Source organism: Arachis ipaensis, chromosome B05 (genome assembly GCF_000816755.2).
Source record: "Arachis ipaensis cultivar K30076 chromosome B05, Araip1.1, whole genome shotgun sequence".
NCBI classification, from domain to species: Eukaryota; Viridiplantae; Streptophyta; class Magnoliopsida; order Fabales; family Fabaceae; genus Arachis; species Arachis ipaensis.
In genome coordinates this window covers 80,932,748-80,942,766 of record NC_029789.2, presented here as the reverse complement: position 1 = coordinate 80,942,766, position 10,019 = coordinate 80,932,748, and the positions used below count along the sequence as shown (strand labels likewise).

The window sequence follows — 10,019 nt, the reverse complement described above, 5'->3', positions numbered from 1 at the left end:
TTGATCGGAGACAGCAGGCCATGGAAAACAACCTTACTTTTACTCTAAATGATCTGAACTCTACCTTGCAAGCTCTTGTCTCACAGATTGGATCACTAAATAACTCTAACAACCAGCCTTTGAGCTCCAGTGGAATCCCCTCTCAACCATTACCCAACCCCAAGGGTGGCATCAATGCCATTACCTTGAGGTCTGGAACCACACTACAAGGGAGGAATCCTGAGGAGCCAAAGCCGCTTGAACACGCCCCAGCTGAGGACATGGGTGAGGTAGAGGATGTTGAAGAAGAAGATGAAACACAAGGCATGGCTGAAGCTGAAGCAACACAACCAGGGAATACAGAATCCCAGCAAGATGAAGCTGTAAGAGACGCCACTCCTATCCCATTTCCACACCTTGCTAGGAAAGCCAGAAAGCAGATGGAACTTGATCCCAAAATGGTAGAAATCTTCAAAAAGGTTGAGGTAACTGTTCCCCTTTTTGATGTTATTCAGCAAGTACCTAAATACGCAAAGTTTCTAAAAGAATTGTGCATACATAAAGATAAAATTAATGAATTAGAAACTATTCCTTTAGGTAGTTCTATATCTGCTTTAATGGGAAATATACCTGAAAAATGTAGTGATCCAGGCCCATGTATGGTTAATTGTACCATTGGAGGTGTGATATTTTTTGACTGTATGTGTGATCTAGGAGCATGCGTGAGTATTATGCCCTTGTCTATATATGATGCTTTAAGGCTCCCTCCCTTAAAAAGGTCGGCAGCTCGTTTTGTGTTAGCAGATAAAAGCATTATTACAGTGGTTGGGATTGCTGAAGATGTGTTAGTGAGCATTAAGGGGCTCACGTTTCCCATTTACTTCTATATCTTGGAGATGCCCCAAAATGACTCAGGAAAGCCTTCATCAATCCTGCTTGGAAGACCGTTTTTGAAAACTTCGAAGTTCAAGCTGGATGCCTTTTTGGGAACCTATTCTTTTGAGGTAGATGGCAGAACAGTGAGCTTCAACCTGGATGAAGCTATGAAGCATCCCCCGGAAGATCACTCCATATTCCAATGCGACATCATTGATGATATTATAGCTGCAACTCACCAGGAAGAATTGGAAGAGAGTCACCTGGAGCAAGATCCAAGTGTGGGGACACCCTTTGAACATACTGAAGATTCATTACCATTTTCACCAGCCCCAGATGATCCAGAGCCAAGCCAGGAGCAAAAAATGGAATTAAAGCCCCTTCCTCCACACCTCAAGTATGCTTACCTTGAGGACAAGCAGAAGTTCCCAGTTATCATTGCGAGGGAGCTCACTTCCCAACAAGAAGAACAACTGCTTAGTGTATTGAGAATGCATAAGAAAGCAATTGGATGGAGCTTGACGAATATAGTAGGAATCAGCCCTCAAGTTTGTGAACACAGAATATTCTTAGAAGAAGGAACAAAGCCTGTCTGACAACCTCAGCGAAGATTGAATCCAACCATCTTAGAAGTTGTCAAAAAGGAAGTAACCAGACTACTTGAAGCAGATATCATTACCCCATTTCAGATAGCGAATGGGTCAGCCCAGTGCAAGTGGTGCCCAAGAAGTCTGGAGTAACAACAATAAGGAATGAGCAGTGAGAACTTCTGACAACCAGAGTATAGAACTCATGGAGAGTTTGCATTGACTACAGGCGTCTCAACCAAGCCACTCGCAAGGATCATTACCCCTTGCCATTCATTGATCAGATTCTTGATCGCCTGTCAGGTAAATCTCATTACTGTTTTTTAGACGGTTATACAGGTTACTTTCAAATAAATATAGCTCCTGAAGATCAGGAAAAGACTACTTTTACATGTCCTTTTGGGACTTATGCTTATAAGAGAATGCCCTTTGGCTTATGCAATGCACCAGCCACTTTCCAAAGGTGCATGATGAGTCTTTTCTCTGATCTCATTGAGACCTGTATGGAAGTTTTTATGGATGACTTTAGCGTATATGGTGATTCATTTAGCCTCTGCTTGGATAGTTTATCTAGAGTATTGGACAGGTGTGTTAGTTCAAACCTTGTTTTAAATTTTGAAAAGTGTCATTTTATGGTGAAACAAGGAATTATTCTAGGACATGTTGTTTCTGATACTGGTATCTCTGTAGACCCAGCAAAGGTGGATGTTATTTCTAGTTTACCTTACCCCTCCTCTGTAAGGGAAGTCCGTTCATTCCTTGGCCATGCAGGTTTTTACAGGAGATTCACTAAGGACTTCAGTAAGGTAGCACTACCCTTATCCAAACTCCTGCAGAAAGACATTGAGTTCAAGTTCTGTGAGGATTGCAAACAGGCATTTGATTAGCTGAAGACCGTCCTGACTTAAGCTTCGATTGTGAGGGGACCAGACTGGAGTCAACCATTTGAAATCATGTGTGATGCTTCCAATCATACAGTAGGAGCAGCGCTGGCTCAGCATGAAGGTAACGATCCTTTTGTAATTGATTATGCATCTAAGACTTTAGATGCTGCTCAATCTAATTACACTACTACTGAAAAAGAGCTTCTAGCTATTATTTTTGCTCTGGATAAATTTCGAGCCTATTTACTTGGTACTAAGGTAGTAGTGTACTCAGACCATGCAGCTCTAAAGTATTTATTGGCTAAACAGGAGTCTAAACCAAGGCTAATACGTTGGATGCTACTGCTGCAAGAATTTGATTTGGAAATTAAAGATAGGAGTAGTAACCAAAATTTAGTGGCAGACCACTTGAGTCGCCTTGAGCACATTACAGATGACTCCATTCCTATCAATGATACATTCCCCTTTGATAGCTTACAGGCAGTATCTGATGTAGTTCCTTGGTATGCACCTGTAGCTAATTATCTCGTTAGCCACACTTTTCCTCCAAACTTTACTAAACATCAGCGAGACAAGCTGAAAAGCGAATCTAAATATTATATATGGGATGATCCATATCTCTGGAGGTATGGTCCTGACCAGGTAATTAGACGGTGTGTACCTCAATCAGAATTCCAATCCATTTTAGAGGCCTACCACTCATCTGAGAGTGGAGGACATTTTGGCCTTCAACGAACAGTTAAAAAAGTTTTAGACTGTGGATTCTGGTGGCCTACTCTTTTTAAAGATGCTGCTGACCTTTGTAAATCTTGTTTTCCTTGCCAAAGATTTGGTAATATATCCAAGAGGGATGAAATGCCTCAACAAATTATGCTTTTCTGTGAACTTTTTTATATTTGGGACATTGACTTCATGGGTCTATTCCCAAATTCTAATGGTCACCTTTATATACTGTTAGCTGTAGATTATGTTTCTAAATGGGTGGAAGCAATTCCAACCCATACTGATGATGCTAACACTGTTATTTTCTTTGTTAGAAACCATATTATTTGTCGCTTTGGATCACCACGAGCAATTATGAGCGATCAAGGCACTCACTTTTGTAACAGGAGACTAACAGGATTACTGAAGAGGCATGGGATAATTCATAAAGTATCAACAACCTATCACCCCCAGACTAATGGGTAAGCTGAGGTGATTATCAGAGAGATAAAGCGTATACTGCAAAAGATAGTCAAGCCTCATAGAAAGGACTGGAGCACCAGGCTCCAAGATGCGCTTTGGGAATATCGGACAGCATACAAGACACCAATTGGGATGAGTCCTTTCCGCTTAGTTTATAGAAAGGCCTGTCATCTCCCAGTTGAGTTAGAACATAAAGCTTTCTGGGCAGTAAAGGAATGCAACATGGACTATGAGAAAGTCGGAGCTGAACAGAAGTTGCAACTGCAAGAATTAGAGAACCTTCGCCTAGAAGCTTATGAAAACTCTAGGCTGTATAAAGAGAAGGTGAAAGTTGTGCATGATAAGAACATCAAGAGAAGAGAGTTCCAACCTAGGGACTTAGTCCTCCTTTACAACTCCAGAATGCGGCTCATGCCAGGCAAGCTGAGATCCAGATGGGACGGTCCCTATCGAGTAGACACTACAAGAAAAAAGGCCTATAGCCACGCTTTTTTCTTGCCACGCTTCAAAAGCGTGGCCAAAAGTGGTCAATGGCCACGCTTTTATGAGGGTGGCGATAGATTAGAGTTTTAGCCACTTTTTTTATTGCCACGCTTCAAAAGCGTGGCGAAAAGTATCAACGGCCACGCTTTTGTAAGGGTGGCAATTGATTAGAGAAACGACCACTCTTTTTTTTTGCCACGCTTCAAAAGCGTGGCCATAGAGAGAAACAAGGACGTTTTGAAAGCGTGGCGACAGGGTTTCATTACGGCCACGCTTACAAAGCGTGGCCATATCCTAGTACTCTTTTGCCACGCTTTAAAAGCGTGGCCAAAAGGTTCTTTTCTGCCACGCTTCAAAAGCGTGGCCGTAGAGCAAAACAGTGACATTTTAAAAACGTGGCAAGAGGGGCTCCAACCCATTGACCCTAACCCGGGCCCCAACCCGGCTCCCAACCCGGCCCCAACCCGGTCCCCAACCCAAAGACACTAACTTTAATCACTCGAAACCCTAAGCCTGGAAGAGCGCCTCCCATTACCCTCGCACTTCGCCCTTCACCCTTCGCCCTTCGCCCCTAGCCTTCGTCACTCGAAACCACTTCTTCTTCATCTTGTTAATCTTCATCTTCGAGCTCTTTCTTGTGCCCATAGCCTTCGTCACTCGAAACTGTAAGATTCAGAATTTTCATAAAATCTTATGGTTTACCTTCGTTTAAGATTCCAAAAACCTTATTGTCCCTGCGTGTTGGTTTTAGTCACCGTCAAAGAAGCTTCAGCCGCCGCCATCGATTGTCACTGGGGAACAACCGCCGTGCCTCTGGTCGCCGAAATCACGGACTGGAGAGAAGGGGGCTGCCTCTCCTATTGCTGCTGTTTCGTTCTTTTATCGTAAGTGGTCTTTGTTTCCAATTCCATTGAATTCATTTCTGTTTTCGATTCCATTGAGTTTAAATTCTCTATTTTGTTGTAACCATGGTCACTGTTGCTGGAATTACTGATGCCGCTCTCGGTGCTGATTGGATTAACCACCATAGCTATTCTGCATCACCTTCACTTTCCATTATTTCAGTGCTGATGTGAGTTTTTATGAATTTATTTTATACTTTTCCATCATCGAAGAGGTAGATATCCCAATTTTATCTTCTGTGATTAAATGAATGTTAATTTGTTTTGTAATACAGCACTACTTTGAAATGCAAGATGGGGTTATTCACGTATATCCAAATAAAGACTGTAAGTAATTAGTAATACACCAAGTTTCTTGTAGTGTCTGATTTGAACTGCAGAATATAGGGAGCAGTTTCATTTAACAAGTTTCAGTTTTTTGTTCATTGCATCTGACATATTTTTAAGTGTCCCTGTCCTGTTTCACTGACTATTGTTTTCTCTTAGATCTATACTGCAGCTGTATCAGCAAAAAACTGGAAATGGTATGTCCGTATTTATTGTTTTCTTTCCCCATTTGGTTTTTTGGTGTTGGGCAAGAGGGATTGCAGGTTTTGGTCTCCAGTTACTGCTTTCTCATTAACTGATATTTTTACAGATGTACCTATAAAAACTTAACGATGAAAATTAATAAGTAGCACTTTTCTCAATCAAAGAAAGGAAAGGGGCTGGGGGTGGGTTTAGTTATAAAACCCTGTTTGTCTAACTATTTTTCTTAGGATTTTGGCAGAGGATCTCAGCTGACTCCTGTTTTACATCTTGGAGCTGGAGCATGTGCTGGAATAATTGCCATGTCCGCAACTTATCCAATGGATATGGTTCGAGGCAAGATAACTGTACAGGTACATCTTTACCTTCATTTTTCTGTTTACCAATTGCTTGGTTTGCAAATCACATAGAGAGAAGATATAACATTAGTTTTCTTCGTGTTCTTTGTGCTCTACTGCTCTTAATATTTATAGTATGCTTTTTGTTGTATTTGCAGACAGAGAAGTCTCCTTACCAGTACAGAGGGATGTTCCATGCTTTGACAACTGTGCTTAGGGAAGAAGGCCCACGTGCTTTATATAAGGGTTGGCTTCCTTCAGTCATTGGAGTTGTGAATAATCTTTTCATTTTTACTTATTTACAAAGTTGATGATTATAGTCATGATCATAATGGCAAATATGACAAATCTTAAAATTGTGCTTGGGCAATTCATGCAACTGATATAATTAACTCCCTAAAGTTCTCCACCCCCTCCTCTCATGCTATAGTGGCTGTAGTGCTGTTATTAGAATTAATGCTTTCTTATTTTTAATTGTTTTTCCTGTTTTTCAGGTTCCATTGTAGGTCTAAACTTTGCTATTTATGAGTCTTTGAAAGATTGGTTAGTTAAATCCAATCCATTTGGTCTAGTGCAAGATTCTGAGTTGAGTGTGACAACTCGCCTGGCATGTGGTGTTGCACCTGAAACTATTGGGCAAACTGTTGCTTATCCCCTTTGAAGCACCTTTAGATTGAAGGTGTGAGTATCATTTTAGAGAAGCCAATCCATGCATGTTGTTAGAATTTTAATTATTATTTTTTTAGGTGTTACATATCATAGCCCATATTGTTAACGTGGTTTCTCAGCCTGGGAAATCGTGGAATAATTATTGATTACTAGACCATATAATATTACTCTACTTAACAACATTATCTCTTTTAATGTGATCATAAATGTTCCGAGGAAATAGAGTGTTCATGCAGATGTCTTGATTAATTTCCAACACCTAGACTACATGTGTCAGCTTTCTGTTTCACTTGGGTTTTAGGTTTTTTCAGCACTTAGATTTGTTTTACAAACCAACTGCTGCTTTCATATATCAAATTCCCTCTTCAGGTGGCTAGCTTTCCATTTGATGATCATAATTGCCCACCACTTCAACTGGTTATCTCTTTCTATCATAGTGCATACTCGTGGTTGAAGTTAGATATTGAGAATGTTGTGGTTGTCCACTGTAAGGCTGGAACGAACAAGGTTGATGATTTCTAGTCTTCTATTATTCTTGAAGGTGAGTAGTATCTAAACGTTTTCTTCTAAATTTAATGAACCTGCTTTATATTTACTCCATCTTTCTTTTTATGCTGCTTAGTTTTATTTATATTTGGTAAGTTAAATGTGCTGCAGTTCTTTCCAATTGCTGAGGAGTCAATGGATTACTATAATCAGAAATGATGTGTTGATGGAAAAAGACTTGTTCTGCCCAGTCAGATTGTAAGTTCGGCTTTGCTATGTCCTAATTCAGCCGAAAATTGGGGATTCTGGAGTATTACACTCTTGCTTCTTGTCTTATGTCTTACTTTATCTTTTGTAACTTAAACATGTGTTTTGTTCCCTTGTTGATTTTGCTATTTCAGGGAAGCTGTGAAACATTTTGGTCCTGGTCCTAGTGTTCCTCACAGCCATACCAAGCCTTATGTACGATCTAAGGGAAGGAAGTTTGAGAGGGCTAGAGGAAGAAAGAACAACAAAGGACTTAGTGTTTAAGTTGTATTGTTTCTGTATTTTTCTACCATTTTTAGTTTTGGAATTTGAACTCGAAATTTATTTTTTTGAATATTAGTTTATTAATGTATAAAATAATTAAAGCAAAAATTATGTCACTAATAAAAATTGTCTTGCAATAAAAATTGCATACTATATTTATAGGTTTGGTAACAAAAAAGGATTGAAAATTTATATTGTGTAGTAATTAAGATCAAGTAAGAAAAAGAATTTTTTTTTAATTTAACAAGCCTTTCGCCACGCTTTTAAAGCGTGGCCGTATATCTCCCTATCGCCACGCTTCAAAAGCGTGGCCTATCTGTACTTATCGCCACGCTTCAAAAGCGTGGCCTATCTGTACCTATCGCCACGCTTTAAAAGCGTGGCAAACAAAAAACGTGGCAATAGGCTACAAAAAGCGTGGCGATAGAGCAACCGCCACCCTTTGATAGGTCACCCTTTCAAAAGCGTGGCAGTAGCTCAAAAAGCGTGGCGAAAAGCTATCGCCACGCTTTTTTCAACTTTTCGCCACGCTTTAAAAGCGTGGCAATAGACGTGTTTTCTTGTAGTGAGAGAGGGCGGAGCCATATGGAGTCTTTCACTTGAGCCATCCTTCAAGCCCTAAACTTATAAAGGTCAATGGACATCGCTTGAAGTTATTTCATGGCGAAAAGATGGCGAAAAACCAGGAGCTAGAGATCTTCCTCTTGGAGGATCCACCCACAGCAAAAGACTGAGCTAGTGGAGCGTCCAACTTAAGGACGTTAAAACAAAGTGCTGGGTGGGAGACAACCCACTATGGTATGATCGTTCCTCCCCCTCTCCTTTATTTCCTTTTTAATAACTTTTCTCAGTACTAGTGCCTATAGTTGCATATGCATTTGCATATCGCATAAAAAAAATGGCACGCGACGCGACAGCATCGCTGACGCGTCCGCGTTATATGTGCCTCAAGGAAGAAAAGAGATTTTACAGAGAGTCATGCGAGAGCGTGGCTGGAAGCGTTCCTGCGGCACAATTTGACCCACGCAACCGCGTCATGTGAGAAAAATGCATCCCACGCGAACGGGTGCCCTGAAAATCGACGTAAGAAAGGGTGTATAGCAGAATGTTACGCTGGACCCGGGCTGGAATGGTGCTAGACACACAGACCTTACCACGCGAACGCGCGCCCCACGCGTCCGCGTCTTTTTCCAATCTTGGCCATTCACGCGATTGCGTCCACCACGCGAATGCGTCACCCTGAAATTTGGCAACAATGAGTTTCGAACAGAGAGTTGTGCGAGCGCGAGGCTGCTCTCGCGCCACTAGCACAGATCATTTCACGCATCCGCGTCGGCTCATCTAAGTGCCATTCATGAGAACGCATACCCCACACGTCCGCGTCGCTTGTGCCGCACAACTTATCCAAATCTGCCAAAATATCTTATCTTTTTCTTCCCCAAATCCTACTTTTCCTTTTCCCTTCTTTCTTTCCCCCCTTTCTTCCTTCTTCCTTCTTTCTCACTTTCTTCTTTCTCTCTTTCACCACCATTATCAAGGTTTTTCTTTTCTTATTCCCTCCTTACTTTTCTATTCTTCTTCTTATTTTTATGTTTTCTTCTTTTTTTTCTTTTTCTTTTAATTGGTATTAGAAATTTATTTGGGTCATTGTTTCTTATGATTTGCTTGTGGATTGTTAAGGATTTGTTTGACAATTATATATTAATTTTATAGGATTGCTTGCATGTTCAATTTAATACTTTCAATAGCTTATCTACCATGCATGCTATGTGTTTGTGAAAACGCCCGTATGGCATTGTGCATTATTTTTAGATTTCTTTTAATCTACTACTCTAAATGCTTGCTTTTCACAAAACCCTTTTTATATTTTATTAATTAAATATAATTGTTATTACAAAGATATTGTTAGTTTGACAGACTTGGTAATCTAACTTGGACCTTGAATGCTTGATCTATGCTACTCATGCCTTTGCCAGCATGCCAATAAATACCTTGCATTTAACTGTCTTCATATGCACTTGCTATATTTCCATTGACGATTTTTCACATGTAGTCATGACCATGTGTTAACATCATTCGTTTTAATGTGCATTGATTACCACCTTTCCCGTTCTCTTCCTTGCTCTAACCCTTGAATTCTTAACATCCTTATTCTTTCCCTTTCAGGATAGCCACCAAGAAAGGAAAAGAGAAAGCTACTCCCAAACCACCAGCAAGGAGAGGAACAAAAAGAGCATTAGTGGCAGAGCCATCTTCAACTGCAGTTAAGCCCTCAACAAAACGAATTAAGAGGATTATAAAGGTTGATGAAAAAGAGAAAGCCTTCCCAGCAAAGGACACTGCTGATGAGATATTTTGGAGGAAAAATAAATTTCTCCCAAAACACACAAATCTAACCGGCAAGTGCACCGGGTCGCATCAAGTAATAAAAACTCACGGGAGTGAGGTCGATCCCACAGGGATTGAAGGATTGAGCAATTTTAGTTTAGTGGTTGATTTAGTCAAGCGAATCAAGATTTGGTTGATGGTTTTGTGACTTGCAGAATTAAATTGCATTGAAGTAAAGAGAAC

The 10,019-nt window shown here is 40.5% G+C and overlaps 1 protein-coding gene and 1 long non-coding RNA gene across 2 annotated transcripts; both read left to right on the top strand.

Moving 5' to 3' along the window:
- Positions 261-6,423, top strand: LOC110272048 (mitochondrial adenine nucleotide transporter ADNT1-like). Its single transcript, XM_021123837.1, has 6 exons — positions 261-362; positions 4,746-4,878; positions 5,383-5,420; positions 5,655-5,777; positions 5,921-6,068; positions 6,257-6,423. Exons 1-6 carry the CDS (start codon positions 261-263, stop codon positions 6,421-6,423), a joined length of 711 nt encoding a protein of 236 aa, XP_020979496.1.
- On the top strand, positions 6,853-7,488 carry LOC107641910. Its single transcript, XR_001620504.2, has 3 exons — positions 6,853-6,972; positions 7,089-7,175; positions 7,319-7,488. It is a non-coding gene; the product is annotated as an uncharacterized LOC107641910 (long non-coding RNA).

Excerpts from the sequence above, each read along its gene's own strand:
- LOC110272048 (XM_021123837.1), top strand. The coding sequence starts at position 261 with ATGGGTGAGGTAGAGGATGTTGAAGAAGAAGATGAAACACAAGGCATG. Across the intron at positions 4,879-5,382 it reads TGCTGTTTCGTTCTTTTATC|ATCTATACTGCAGCTGTATC; the intron begins GTAAGTGGTCTT and ends GTTTTCTCTTAG. Across the intron at positions 5,778-5,920 it reads GAGGCAAGATAACTGTACAG|ACAGAGAAGTCTCCTTACCA; the intron begins GTACATCTTTAC and ends TTGTATTTGCAG.